The following is a 14,235-nucleotide window of genomic DNA, read 5'->3' on the forward strand; positions in this document are numbered from 1 at the left end:
TTAACTTTAACCATTAGTTGGCGACTGAGGACTTTAAGGTTTCATATGCCATCCGGATAGAGAAACCAACTAAACCTGTAACGATTGATACTCGGTGCGTATTTTCAATAAATTTGTTCTTAAAGTATTTTTCGATTCAGTCAATAGGATTATGAGTCTTCAAATGGTAAAAACTGTGCACAATTTCACCTATACAAAACGCAATATTAACTGACTTATCAGCTACCTGCCGGGCAGGAATCCCCAGAAGTTCAGGTATCCTGGGAAGATCAACAACAAATTAATGACTTTTCCAAGTTAAATTCAAGACTTTCAGGGTTTGAAGATGCTGTGAAGAAATTAAAAGACGAACAGGAATATTTGGAGGATGTAAGTACAGAAATCGAACTTATTGACGAGGATGATATGGTGCCGTAAGTATCATACAATACGCTGCGTCCAGCTTTTGACGATTGAATTACAGATATAAAATAGGAGATTCGTTTTACTGGATTAAACAGTTGGAAGCAGTTGTCAGAATTGAGCAAGCGACTGGTTGGGCGAAAAATAATTTCACTTAAACCGTGTTCTAACTAGATTATAGAGACTACAAGCAGTGATCTTGAAGAATTAGAAGCCAAAGTTAAAATCACTAAGGAAGGAATGGATCAATTAAAAGAATTGCTTTACAACAAATTTGGAAATGCTATCAATTTGGAGCGATAAAGCACAATTGTACTTTTGCCAATGAGTTACATATAGCGTCTAGCAGCGAGACAGCTATAACAGCTACAATTGTCCTAATGTTTGTATGATATTTATTGTACCAATCAGCAGATTATTGTCACTCTCGAGATAAAAACTTAACTCAACCTCAACAGTAAAATTTGGAAAGCAATGTGTAAATCCCCTAACCTCAAATATTTTGATGACTTACCAAGTACAACTTCATTAGTAGGAACCAACATGAGTGTTGAACAGCAATCTCCTCTGTTGTACGGTTAGATCAGGTGAAATCATTTTATTGGCTAATGGGACTGATTGTATCTAGTCAAATGCATGTTTAAGTCACCTACCAGATGGTGAACTCTCTATCTCCCATGCCGTCGGGCACCGGAACTAGACATACATCACCAGCCAGGATCACTCAGCCAGCAATTCCCGTTGTGTCGAATATAAATGTTTCCGCTGCAGCTCATCCCGTCCGAGCTTTGCTGGATTTGTTGAAAAGTGATAACAATTTGGTATCCCGGTTGCATGGCCTATATGAACTGCAAACTCAACTTGTCGCGATACCTGAATCGAAAGACGTCTTTCGTCTTTCTATGGGATTTGAAGTGGTTCTTGAGACTCTTGATGGATTGAGTGAGAAGGGCGCATATTCTACGCTGGAAAAATTGGAGCTATTAAAATCAGCTTTCAACGTTTTCGCTGATGCTATGTTTGACTCGGCACTAAATCGCAGATATTTTAACGAAAAAATAGGTTTTCATGAAATTGAAAGTTTCATAAGACGATCAGTATTATTACCAAACGCATTTCGACAAGTAGTCGGCACTCTGATTTCGTTTATTGTTTCAGATTTTTCAAAAAATACTTTGCTGGTATCTATTGGGCGTGGCACTGATACGTTGTTCAGACAAGGGTCTGAATCAGATAAAATCGTCACTTATGTTTATGACCGCATAAGAGCATCTCTATCTGGAGCTGTTGTCTGGAATGCAATGGCTACTCAATTTATGCACAACCTTGTGTTGGAATTGCATCACGAAGATGTTTATTCTTCTGTAGCTACAGTAGCCGCATTAACATTACTGGCTGAGAAATCGTCTTACAATCAAGTTGCATTGTATAGGACAGGTTTGATGGACACGATTTTACCCCTGTGCTGGACTGCACAGAAATTAAACCGACTAGTCTGTTTGGAGTATTTACGACTAGCAAAATCGCTCATAGGACTTGGAGTATCTACTCGCACTGCCAAAGACTTCTATCAACAGGCGATGACGTCCGATGAAACTTCTAAGCTGCTTTTACTTGGATTAGAAAAGTCACGAGAACCAGCGCACATTGCATTTGACCTGTCTTTGTATGGGCACTCTGCTATAGAGTTTAACACATTGAGCCGTTCATTTCCTCCAGCTTCAACGGGATATACATTTACGTCTTGGATTAAACTTGATCAGTACGACGCTAACTATCACACAACGCTTTTCGGCGTTTTTGATAACTCCCAGCGGTGTTTCACTCTCGTTTACATAGAAAAAGAAACAAGAAAATTGATTCTGCAGACATCAATTACCTCTACAAGAGGTTCGGTAAGGTTTAAGTCAGTTTCGTTTGAGCCAGGAAAATGGTACTTTATTTGTATCGCCCATAAGCGCTCTAGAGTCAGCTTGGCCTCCAAGGCTTCATTATATGTCAATGGCGAATTTGTCGAAGCAACCAAATGTCCTTATCCATCAAGTCCCGCTTACGATGGGGCTGCCCAGGCTTTTATTGGAACACCGGCCGATTTGGCTTCCGGTCCCGCTCGTGAGCAAATTCGATCAGTTTGGAGGTTGGCATCTCTTTACATCTTTGAAGAGCTTCTGTCAGATGATGTCTTGGCTGTTCACTATAGACTGGGCCCACGGTATTATGGGAATTATCAGGAGTCGTTAGCTAGTTTTCAAACATACGAGGCCTCGGCGGCGTTGACTTTGAGAAACGAGAGGCTTGACCTGAACGTTCAAGAAAGCAGTGATATAACCAGCGCATTTCGTGGCAGAGCTTCTAACTTGCCATCGGAATCCAGAATACTTCTTGGCATTCACGGGAAGAATATTATCGACCCTGCTAGTTTGCAAGACGATCATGGGTTTCGTTTGGCACCTAAGAACATACATATGTTGAGCCGGAGCCATTTGCTTGTTGTAAATGCTGCAATTCCTGATATAAATATAGCGTTTTCTTCGCCCAATGGCATTGGTCTTGATACTGGTGATCCAACTGCTGTTCTTCCTCAAGCTTTGGACGACTGTGCTTGGCGTCTTGGTGGATCTGCCTTGGGTTTGAAGATGACCGAACTTGCCGAAACTCCAGAGCAACTTTGTCGAGCAGTGTCAATAACTTTTGAGCTTCTTCGTGAAAATTGGCGCAATTCCGATGATATGGAACGGGTTCATGGATTTGCTTTACTTGCAAATATCATCAAAACTAAAGTTACCGCCAAATTCATAGACCAGAAGCTGTTAAAAATTATACTAGAGTTTGTTGGTTACAACTTTGATGAACCATTGGATTCACTTATAATCAATCCTCTTGCTTACAGAACGCTACTTGTTGACTTTGACATCTGGAAGGGTGCCGATATCGATACTTTGAGATTTTATTTTGACCAGTTTTATGTGTTTGGTTTGCAAAGCAAGTATCATTCATATAATGCGAAGAGACTCACAAAAATGCGTGAGTGCTAATGCGAATCTGAAAATCAGACAACTCACGAATTTAGGGATCGTCAAGAAGTTTCTGCAAACGCTAAAAGCTGAGACATTTACCAGAGAGTCACTCGGATATTTTATACCCGCATTAAAGAGGATTATTCAGACCAACGTATCCGCCGAAGTTATGAGATCACTGTCTTTATTCGTCACATACGCCTTCAACGAAAGTAAGGGTCAATTAGAGATTTGTAATACAGGATTCTGACAAAATAGATATAGTTGATACAAAGGGTGAAGATAAGAGAGACTCTGCTTCAGTGCCTCAAACTGAAGTAGGATATATGGTGTTGCAGACTTTTACTGAAGTGTTATGTGACCCAGTCTCGACGGCGACCATGAAAAAATTTGCACGGACTGTCACCAACAAGTGGGTTTTGTTTTTACTCGCTCAAGACGACAGTAGAGCAGTAATTTCCGGTACCAAGATTTTAGCAAGATTGCTTGTCATTCATGGATCAAGTTATGTGACTAAATTTTCTTCAAAAAATGGCGGATTTGTGATTATGAAAGAGAGATTGAAATCAAGATGGAGCATCCCGCAGTTGTGGCCGATTTGTTTAGCAGTATTGTTTGGAGTTGATATTGCTACATTGGAAATCACCGACTCGTTGGACTTGTTTCATTTGCTTGAAATGTTCAGACAAGGCGGAAGAGCTGCTGTACGGTATTCAGAAATGTTCACAGTTATAGGAGCGATGCTTAAAACTGGTGTATTGTCAATAATTACGGAAGAACACAAACAAGACAAGATTTCAGTGTTAGGTCGCGAGGATAAGAAAGGTCAAGCTACATCTGAAGTTGCGCAAAACCGCCCAGAATTAAAAATATTTGCGCACTATTTACAAGTGTTAACTCAATTTTTGGCCGAGATGCAAGCATCTTGTCCTGCGTTTCAAGATTTTTGTGCCTCGCCAACTTTTGTTCAGGAAATACTTGAGATACTTTTTCCGGTCATATGCAATTCAGAGTCAGTAAGTCCCGAAATTGAACTGCATTCGCGGGATGTGGCTTTGACTTTTGATGGCGGTGATGTAGTTGTGCGTCCAGCATCAGGAAGTGGTATAGCTCAGATAATGAAAACAGTAAGAGTACCAAGTCCAAGTCACTCAAGCCAATCTGCACCTGGAGAGCGTCCAAGAGCAGCGTCTCTCCGTCGCGGTTCATCTTTTGTTCTGATTTCCTCTAAGGAGGAACCCTCTTTATCTACTGACTTTTCTATAAAGCATTTGCCTTTATCAAAAGGACGAAGAACTAGTCTTCGTGAAGTCAACGCTGTCGATACGGTTATTGAGGGCTTGTTGGAGATAGTTGTTGCTGTTTTTGTGAATCAGATTCTGACACGGAGAGATTTTTCTGAATTAAATATTTCGATACTGGTATGAGACCGAGCAGTTTTTATTTGCCATGTACTTATGCACAGATTCCGCCTACGTTTCAAGAATTCCAAATCTATTTTGAAACTTATTTGTTTCGAAACACTGTTTCGCAACTCAATACCACAATATTTTTAAATATGTCCATGTTATGTGATTCTCGCTTACTTACGAATTTTGGGAAGTTTGCCCAACAACTTATGGATTCTGTGTTCAATGGTGAGAATACCGGATTTGAATCTGCAATTTACTCATTAGTACAGGCTGGTTTCTTGGCGGAGCTGAGCCATCAATTGATCTTCTTGGTCGTGTGATTGAATATCTTCAGCAGCCGGACATAGAAAGCCTTAAGGTAGTGAAAATGCGACACTTCGTGGTTTTGGGACTGAGAACGACCTTTATGAAATTGGTCCTGTTTCGGCTGTCTGAACTGGAAGACACTCAGGCGCAGCCAAACTCCGTTGTTGAGTTTTTGGAAAAAATACTCTATTGGCAAAACGTTCTTCTATCTCCTGCTTTTACTGACGATGGTATGATAAAACTTATTTGCTATATGCTATACAGGCAACTTATAAGTACGAATGATCGTGTAAGGAATCTTGCCGTTGATAACTGGCGAATGGTTTTGGTACATAAGCCAATTGAAACATCACTTGTCTTGGACCAATTCAAGACGGCTGAAAGCAGAGAACTATCAAAAGGGTTTAAAAAATTGATAGAAATTGATAACTCTGCATTTCTTGACTGGATCGATAGGAATCATACCGCTTTAGACGAAATATTCTTATGTGCTGTTGCCAAGGATTGGGAGAGTTTTGTTGTTTCGGAAACTAAAGCATCAGAAGAAATCACAAAAAGTCGCACTGTTAAACGACGTGAACGTCTACGTCAGACCATGCACGAAGACAGTTCTAATCGCTCTCTTTATCTTGAGCACAAAAGCGCGCTTAAGCATTGGCAGTCTGCTATTCATCACGCAGAACACGTAAAGTTTAGGCGAAATGTTCAAGATCATCAAGATACTTTGACGTTTTTGTCTTCTGAGTACGCCAAATTAGAAATTGATCTCACGCGACCACGAGGCGTCATAGCCGATGGCAAAGAGCAACGGTGGAGACTTGATTTGACAGAAGGTCGCGAGAGAATGAGAAAGCGTATGATGCCAGACACTCGTTCTAGTATCATGAAGTATCTAGCTCGTGAAAATGATAAATCACAGATGAGTTCGAATTCAGAAGTTAGCAGATTACTGCCAAATGAATCAGAAGATATTTCGGAGTTGAATCTGGATGGTATTGAGAAAGGAGAATCTTCTACACCCGCTGTTGGAGAGAATGATGAAGGCTTTGAGATTGTTGAGGATCCAAGAGGCCAGGCGACTGAAGAAGACGGTTACGAAGATAAAAACCGCAAGGTTCTAAGAAGCTTAGAACAAAGCGATTCGGTTGTTGATTTGTGGAACGTGTGCCGGATTATAGGTCTTCAGTCGGTTGAGGGCTTGCTAATCCAAGGCCGCAACAACTTATATCTAATTGATAATTTCTTTCAGCGAAGCGATGGAGAGATTGTAAATCTATGGGAAGCCCCAACTCAAGAGCGGGACCCTTATCAACAAACTATTGCGGGATCAGATAAACGGAATGCTGGAGACGACCGCCAACATGATACGAGACATTGGGCGTTGGATGATCTTGTTTCAATATCGAGAAGACAGTTTCTGTTTCGCAATGTTGCTCTTGAGTTTTTTTTTGCGGACGGAAGAAGTTTTTTGATTACTGCATTATCTGTCAAACAAAGAGATCAGATACATAACAAGCTTCAAGCAAAAGTTTCTGTTAGCAACACAAACTCCGGAGCTGCATTTTCTGATGAACTGTGGCGCACGACATTGACATCGTCACTGCAAAGTGGGATTGCAGGGCAGCTTGGAAAAATTGCAAATGTTTTTCAAGCTAACAACTCTAATCTGGCGACTAGACGATGGATAAAGGGCGAAATCTCAAACTTCTATTATTTGATGCTCGTCAATACTATGGCTGGTCGGACATATAACGATCTTACGCAGTATCCGGTCTTTCCGTGGGTGATCGCTGATTACACAAGTGAAGAGCTTGATCTTACAAATCCTGCGTCTTTTCGCGATCTCTCTAAACCTATGGGCGCGCAGACACCTGAGCGCGAGAGCGAGTTTCGAGAACGATACCAAGCACTAGCAGAAACAAGCGATAGCTCGTCGCCGCCGTTCCATTATGGAACTCATTTTTCGTCTGCTATGATTGTGTCGTCCTATCTGATTCGACTCGAGCCTTTTGTTCAATCATACTTGTTACTACAAGGTGGTCACTTTGATCATGCAGATCGCTTGTTCTATTCAATTGAGCTGGCATGGCATAGCGCATCACGGGACAACACAACCGATGTTCGCGAATTAATTCCAGAATTTTTTTATTTACCGGAGTTTCTTGCGAACTCAAATGACTTCAAATTTGGGTCATTACAGAACACTGGCCTGGAAATTGGAGACGTACAGCTTCCGCGGTGGGCAAAGGGAGATGCAAGGCTTTTCATCCAAAAGAACAGGGAAGCACTGGAGAGTGAATACGTCAGCCAACATTTACATGAGTGGATCGACTTGGTGTTTGGATTCAAGCAACGTGGAGAGACGGCTGTTGAGGCCACAAATGTGTTTCATCATTTAAGTTATCACGGCGCGATAGAATTGGATAAAATCAAAGATCCACTAGAACGGATAGCGACGATAGGAATTATACATAATTTTGGTCAAACACCGCACCAAGTGTTTACTCGACCCCATCAACCAAAAGAAGTCACAAAACAGTTGCCATTTCAAGTTCAGAAAGACGCTGCGGTGCTCAAAAGAATGCTAGAACTAAAATCCACTTCATCGTTCTACAGTTCGGTTCCACCTGATAACGAGCGCATGGTTGAGTGGGGTTTTTGCGACAATGGCGTCCGGTTTAAACTTATGGAAAATGGGAAATTAATTGGTCAGGCCGAGCAATTGCATCAGGAGCGCCTTACATGCGTTAGAATTGCAGATGCACGAACACTAGTAACTGCAGGCTACGATTGTATGCTTTGCGTGTGGCGAATGCAAGGAAGTGCAAAGTCGATGGAAGTTCAGTTTAAAGCAACGCTACGGGGCCATACCAGTCCAATTGTATCTTTGGACATATCTCGATCATTCAGCGCAATTGTAAGCGCATCAGAAGACGGAGTTGTGCTAGTATGGGATCTTAACAGATTACGCTTTGTGCGAGAGCTTAAGCACGACGGACACTTGCCCAACGGGCCGATCAAATCAGTGGCAATCAACGACGAAACGGGGGAAATTGTAACAAGCGATGGACTCATGGTTTTTCTGTGGACACTGAACGGGGACATGATATTCAAGTCAGATTTACATTAGTCACTTGTATAAATTTTAGGGGTACGTCGAAGACGTCTGTAATGACACAGGGTTAGGGGAGACGTGTAAATTTGAACTGCGTGTTCATAGTCGTCTGAAAGAACCGTATTTTAGCAGCAATTAAGAGTAAAAATTGCAAAAATGGCGATCGCGATGCAAGACCGCACGTCAGAATACCGGTCTTGTGTTGAAGCTGTAATAAGAATGAGTAATACAACAGCGTCTATGTCGAGAAATCAGATTGTGAATTCGGGATTAGGAACAAATGAAAGCGATAGAGGAGGCCGAACTGAGTTTACTCGCAGGGCTCTAACAATATCGAAAGATATCAATGCGGTCACGGGGAGATTACAAAGGCTTACGCAATGTAAGTTTGATTGATTTTGGGAACCGAATTTAAGCTAACACATTGTTACTAGTGGCTAAGCGGAAGACTTTATTTGATGATCGACCGGTTGAGATTTCAGAACTGACATTTGTAATTCGACAAGATTTGGCTAAAATTAATCACAGCATTTCAGAGCTTCAGACTTATGTTAAGCATGGTAAAAAACATTGGGGAAGGAAAGGCGAGAGTCAACTGGATGAGCACTCAGAAAATGTAGTGGTTTTATTGCAGGGCAAATTGACAGATGTCACCAGTGGATTTAAAGACGTACTTGAAGTGCGGACTAAAAATATACAAGCCTCAAGGTCTCGAACTGAGCAATTCATATCATCGGCGTCATCAGCTTCAACGGGCTTGACTACGCCAGCCTCGCCTTTGTACGGCACTAAATCAAGCGGCGTCAATGGGACTAGTAGTCTTGAGAATCCATATGGTGGGAGTGGTTCCACTGACAATGACAACGGAGAAAACCGGGAGTTTTTGACGTTACCAGATCAGCAACAGAGTCTAGTACAAATGGAAGAAATGCGAGATCCTTATTTGAGCGAGCGAGACACAGCAATTGAAGCGATTGAAAGTACAATCCACGAATTGGGTGGAATCTTTTCTCAACTAGCTACAATGGTTGCAGAACAAAATGAGGTTGTGCAACGTATTGATGCAGATACAGAGGACATTTCGATGAACATTTCAGGGGCACAAAGAGAGTTGCTAAAGTATTTTGCTACTGTTTCTTCTAATAGGTGGTTGATGGTTCGGGTGTTTGGAATTGTTGTTGTTTTCTTTCTGCTTTGGGTACTTGTTAGTTAAAAATGTTATAACTCTTAAACGCTTGTTACAAAATAAAATATAAAAAGTAAATCACAACGACTTTGAGGTTTCTTTGATGCACAGACAAATTATTTTGGGAACGCTTCTGCAGAATGCAGACGTAATTAGACTTCGTGATATCAATACCTTTTTACGCGAGTACTCCCCTATTCGTGCTTACCATCTTGATGAGATCAGACGACAAAGCCTCAAAATAAAGACAATTCTCTTTGCTTCAAGAACGGTTTAGATGATAAATAATAACGTATATAAGCAATACACTTGTCACAGCATATGCGTGGCCTTGTGAAGTGTTATTGCTTTCGAAATGCTCACATTAATCTTCTTGCTGCTCTCAGCTTTCTTTCTCGAAACTTCAAACTCTCTCAAATTCCCGCCTTTGAAGCTATCATGTTTAATAAATGATGCTTCTTGTCCACGAGGCCAGCATTGTGATACAACAACACTCTCATGCGTGTCTAGTAAAAATTTTAGAGCTCGCACAATCTCGGTTGATGGTCGATGCGGGCCTGACTTCTCAAATGCGACCTGTCCCGAATCTGAGTGCTGCTCGTCAGCAGGCTGGTGTGGACGGTCATATACGCATTGCGTCGCTTCGTGTATTGCGTCATGTAACGCCTCGTTGGGTCTGCCAACTGCCGGGTCTGTTTCAGATAATGGCAGATGCGGAGCTGGCTACTTTGATACGGTTTGTCCCATAGGCGAATGCTGTTCGGTTTACGGATATTGTGGTTCGACTGCTGAATTTTGTGGTGAATCTTCGTCTTCTCTCACTGCTGCCATTCAAAGTGTGTCTGAATCATCGAGTAATGTGTGTTTGTCACCTTCAGTAGTGATTCTTACTTCAACCGTCTTCTCAACAGTTCATTTATCGGAACCGTTAGTAACGAGATCTTCAACAACAGGGACAACGTTGAACACATCGGGATCACCCAGAAGTTTAGTTTCACTAACATCAGCCGAACCGGTGCTAGGAAAACCATCAGTCTCTACTGTCGCACCGGCTGCTCACTCAACTTTGCCTGTAACAACGGATGGCACATGTGGACTTGCAAACGGAGGTACTGTATGCGGTGACTGGTCATTTGGATCATGTTGCTCTCAATATGGTTATTGTGGAAACTCGTCGTCGCATTGTGGTTCCGGTTGCCAGTCAGGTGACTGTCTAGCACCTTTCATCCCTGTCCCGGGTGAGACAACTGCACAAATAGCGGTAGGAGATGATGCAGGTACTTTTGACATAGTGGGTCAGTCAGGAGTACCTGCAATGCATGCAGCTTTGCTTCCAAACGGCCGTGTCGTCTTTCTAGACAAGGTTGAAGATTACACCCAGGCCTTGCTTCCATCTGGCTATTTTGCTTACTCTTCTGAATACGATCCAGATACTAATACTTACACTGCACTTACGTATAGAACAAACGCTTTTTGTTCAGCGGGCGCATTCTTGGCTAATGGCGATCTTGTATCTGTTGGTGGAAATGCTGACTTGCCATGGTAAGCTGTGAACTATATATTAATGACAATCGAAATTTAAATATGCTTAGGGTTGACCCCACTGTGACCAGCGGGCTTGATGGAATTCGTTATCTTAAACGATTTTTGAATGGATCCAACACTGGCCAAGATTGGACAGAACCCGGAAACAAACTTAGTTCTGCACGCTGGTATCCATCGGCTCAGACACTTGCGGACGGTCGTATTTTTGTTGCCAGTGGTAGTTTAAATGGTCTTGATCCCACTGTTCCGGAAAATAACAATCCAACGTGGGAATTGCTAGACAAAACTGGGAAGTCTGTTAGTGGTAGCGTTCCAATGTACATCCTTGAGCATAATCAGCCTTACTATATGTATCCTTTTATTCACTTATTGCGGTCTGGCAAGTTGTTTGTTTTTGTTTCCAAGTCCAGCGAGATATTTGATGTCGACACAAACACCACTGTATTACAGTTGCCTGATTTGCCTGGTGACTATCGTACTTATCCTAATACTGGTGGATCGGTCATGCTGCCACTTTCTTCAGACAACGACTACGGCGCTGAAATAATGATTTGCGGTGGTGGATCGTATCAAGACATAACTTCTCCAACGGATGCTAGTTGCGGTAGGATTCGTCCAGAATCAGACAGCGCTTCCTGGGAGTTGGAAGGCATGCCGTTTGCTCGTGATATGGTCGAGTCTGTTCTTTTACCCGACGGAACTTCTGTTTGGCTCAATGGAGGCCACTATGGTGCTCAAGGTTTTAATCTCTCAAGAGAACCCGTCCTCGATGCATTACTTTATGATCCAAATGCTAAGACTGGTTCACGGTTCACGGTTCTTGCGAAATCGACTATTCCTAGATTGTACCACTCGGTTGCCTTGCTTGTACCTGATGGCACAATTATGGTTGCAGGCTCAAACCCAGTGGAAATGCCTGTTTTGCAACCGGAAGAATTCACACCTTATGTTACAGAATTTCGGGTAGAGGTCTTTACTCCGCCGTATTTAATGGGCAGCAATCGCACTATTAGACCAGTATCCGTCATGACGTCAACAGATACTCTTGCAAATGGCCACAACTTTACCCTCACTTATACAGAGGGGAAACAAGAGACACTGAACTTGAAAGTGGTTTTATATCATGGGGGATTTGTTACCCACTCAGTACACATGGGTCATCGTATGGTTTACTTGGACTATACAGGCTTTAAGTCGGGAGCGAACAAAGGAGATAGTCAAAAGTTGACAGTATCTATGCCAACAGAAGAGTTTTTGTCTGTTTTGCCACCAGGTCCTTATTTACTATTTGTAGTCGCCGACGGTATTCCCAGCGTTGGAAAAACAGTCTACGTGAATTTAAACGACTCGTTTTAAACTCGGAGAGACTCAGCTTCGCGCTTGTTTGTATATTTGTACTATATAGTTGTTAAATATGCAGTTTAGGTTAACAGGTCGGTTCTGTACGTTTTCCGTCTTTGTTCGCTCTTATTTTCGTCATTGCTTTCTTGCCGAAACTGAGAACCAGTACCTTTTCCGCTATCGGCAATGATACTAGCACTAGTGGATGTAATCGTAGTTGAAGTCTCACTCCCTAACTCACTAGACTCAAATAGAGCCAAGTCGCCTCTGTCTGTAGGACTTAATGGCGATAGGATATGGTCCTCGTTGTTCTCGAGTTCCGTCTCAGTGCCTTCCAATGACGGACTAATTTGCCTTATTCCCACATCAAATTTCTCTAAAACGCCCTCCGCAGCCACTGAAGTCACTGAGCTTTCCTTGCGGCAACTACTACTTCCAACAGTATTGTCTAATTTGTCAGTTTGCTCTTTACCTGCTAGATCTTGCGCTAACGAATCCGGAAACATTAGTGAAGATACCAAAAACCATGACAGCAATGCTCCAACTAACTCAATGGTCCAAAAGCTCAAAACACCAATAATAAATGTTGTCACATAAAACTTTCGCATCAACCATCGAATTCCCGACCAACGGACGTCCCACACAAGCTCAGCGCCGTACACCTGTAGATCGCGGTGAATTTCTACAGCAACATACTGTGGCATTTTATGATTACTGCCTACCCATGAGCCCATTTCCACGTTGAGCCGCTCACTCTGTGTTGTGATCCCTGAGACAAGTAAAGGAAACAAAAAAACGGTCTCCAGCCCTTCCAACAAGTCAGATCTATAAGTGATAATTGCAGGTCTTCGTGAGTGCATCAATGTTATGTTGTGCAGTACACCAGCTACAGTATCAGAGGCAGATGAAAGTAGTGCTAAATTATGCGGAGACAGCGACGTTAGCCGATCAACAGGAAAATCAGTCGATTCGGCGATTACTGCTAGAGGATCAGAATCGTAAACTCGTAACTCAAGCATAAAATTTCCCATTTGTCTATTGTGCGGTGTACGCGGAATACTTAACTCGATTGAAACCAAATAGACTTGGTCAGCAAACAAAGAACCAGACGACTTTGCAAATGTCGATGAAGGATTTCGTCTAAGCCGTCATCAGTAACAAAGAAAAAAATCGATTTGTACTTACGAATAATCAAAGTATAACGGCGTTCGTATTTGATCGAAAGGCACATATGTGTGATAAAAAGCAATGTAAGCAATCACAGCAAACACGAACAAAGTTAGGCTTGTGGTTGCTGCCAATGCCATGCGAATGTACGCCTTTAGCAAGCCTCTGGACAACAATAGTCTGATAGGTGACACAAACGGCAACTGCTGACGTTAACGACCCAGCTGCAATTCCAAAGTTAACAGCAACACTTACAAAAAGGTTCATAGTTACGCTAGTTAGTATTCGAATTGCTCCTAAATATTAAATTGTTATCAAATTAATCGTAAAATTTGGAAAAAGGGCAGCTGAGCCGCATGCGCTTAATTTTCTGGTGATAAATTGTATGTAGCAAGGCAACGTAACAAGGAAGTATTAACAATACCTCAATCAAAATATAAAACTACCAGTTATTTTTATATTTTTATATTTTATCAGCTGTAACCTACTCGTAAATTATTCGCAAAAAACCATATTTAAAAAATGCACAGCAAAAACGATCGACACCAGCAGGACTCGAACCTGCGCCTCGAAACGAGAAAAGATACCGGAATCATTAAATTCGAGTCTTTCGCCTTAACCACTCGGCCATAGTGCCATTTCTTCTAGTTGTTAAGCGACAAGCCGGTTTAAACCCCGAGAGTTCAAAGAAGAGTTATGTTTTCCAATCGTTTTTTAATGTATTAATACAAGTGCATAACTAGG

The 14,235-nt window shown here is 42.0% G+C and overlaps 5 protein-coding genes and 1 non-coding gene across 6 annotated transcripts; 4 read left to right on the forward strand and 2 right to left on the reverse strand.

The window, feature by feature from the left end:
- On the forward strand, positions 1-841 carry V1512DRAFT_268092 (Prefoldin subunit-domain-containing protein). The gene is made up of 4 exons (XM_066917401.1): positions 1-166; positions 223-413; positions 464-534; positions 584-841. The coding sequence occupies exons 1-4, from the start codon at positions 152-154 to the stop codon at positions 703-705; spliced, it is 399 nt and encodes a 132-aa protein (XP_066769307.1). The 5' UTR covers positions 1-151; the 3' UTR covers positions 706-841.
- A 217-nt stretch (positions 842-1,058) lies between these two features.
- On the forward strand, positions 1,059-8,267 carry V1512DRAFT_255310 (uncharacterized protein; the record flags this gene model as incomplete). Its single annotated transcript, XM_066914799.1, has 5 exons — positions 1,059-3,426; positions 3,473-3,631; positions 3,678-4,840; positions 4,885-5,056; positions 5,101-8,267. 5 exons carry the CDS (start codon positions 1,059-1,061, stop codon positions 8,265-8,267), a joined length of 7,029 nt encoding a protein of 2,342 aa, XP_066769308.1.
- A 141-nt stretch (positions 8,268-8,408) lies between these two features.
- Positions 8,409-9,465, forward strand: V1512DRAFT_255311 (t-SNARE; the record flags this gene model as incomplete). The annotated part of the gene is made up of 2 exons (XM_066914800.1): positions 8,409-8,634; positions 8,687-9,465. The coding sequence occupies 2 exons, from the start codon at positions 8,409-8,411 to the stop codon at positions 9,463-9,465; spliced, it is 1,005 nt and encodes a 334-aa protein (XP_066769309.1).
- A 99-nt stretch (positions 9,466-9,564) lies between these two features.
- V1512DRAFT_268100 (glyoxal oxidase N-terminus-domain-containing protein) lies at positions 9,565-12,419 on the forward strand. The gene is made up of 2 exons (XM_066917402.1): positions 9,565-10,980; positions 11,031-12,419. The coding sequence occupies exons 1-2, from the start codon at positions 9,794-9,796 to the stop codon at positions 12,337-12,339; spliced, it is 2,496 nt and encodes an 831-aa protein (XP_066769310.1). The 5' UTR covers positions 9,565-9,793; the 3' UTR covers positions 12,340-12,419.
- On the reverse strand, positions 12,224-14,196 carry V1512DRAFT_293258 (putative adipose-regulatory protein-domain-containing protein). Its single transcript, XM_066918328.1, has 3 exons — positions 13,747-14,196; positions 13,510-13,694; positions 12,224-13,464 (listed from the first exon to the last, which is right to left on the reverse strand). The coding sequence occupies exons 1-3, from the start codon at positions 13,756-13,758 to the stop codon at positions 12,405-12,407; spliced, it is 1,257 nt and encodes a 418-aa protein (XP_066769311.1). The 5' UTR covers positions 13,759-14,196; the 3' UTR covers positions 12,224-12,404.
- On the reverse strand, positions 14,032-14,128 carry V1512DRAFT_t60. The gene has a single exon. It is a non-coding gene; the product is annotated as a tRNA-Ser (tRNA).
- Positions 14,197-14,235: the final 39 nt, after the last annotated feature.

The sequence above is a fragment of the Lipomyces arxii genome (genome assembly GCF_038497795.1).
Source record: "Lipomyces arxii strain Phaff 12-163 unplaced genomic scaffold V1512scaffold_30, whole genome shotgun sequence".
Classification (NCBI taxonomy): Eukaryota; Fungi; Ascomycota; class Lipomycetes; order Lipomycetales; family Lipomycetaceae; genus Lipomyces; species Lipomyces arxii.

Bases quoted from the DNA above. Each gene is read 5' to 3' on its own strand.
- V1512DRAFT_293258 (XM_066918328.1), bottom strand. The intron at 13,465-13,509 runs GTAAGTACAAAT...ATGACGGCTTAG, and splicing joins CCGTTATACTTTGATTATTC to ACGAAATCCTTCATCGACAT.
- V1512DRAFT_268092 (XM_066917401.1), top strand. The intron at 414-463 runs GTAAGTATCATA...ATTGAATTACAG, and splicing joins GACGAGGATGATATGGTGCC to ATATAAAATAGGAGATTCGT. The intron at 535-583 runs GTTGGGCGAAAA...ACTAGATTATAG, and splicing joins CAGAATTGAGCAAGCGACTG to AGACTACAAGCAGTGATCTT.
- V1512DRAFT_268100 (XM_066917402.1), top strand. From the start codon at position 9,794: ATGCTCACATTAATCTTCTTGCTGCTCTCAGCTTTCTTTCTCGAAACT. The intron at 10,981-11,030 runs GTAAGCTGTGAA...AAATATGCTTAG, and splicing joins GGAAATGCTGACTTGCCATG to GGTTGACCCCACTGTGACCA.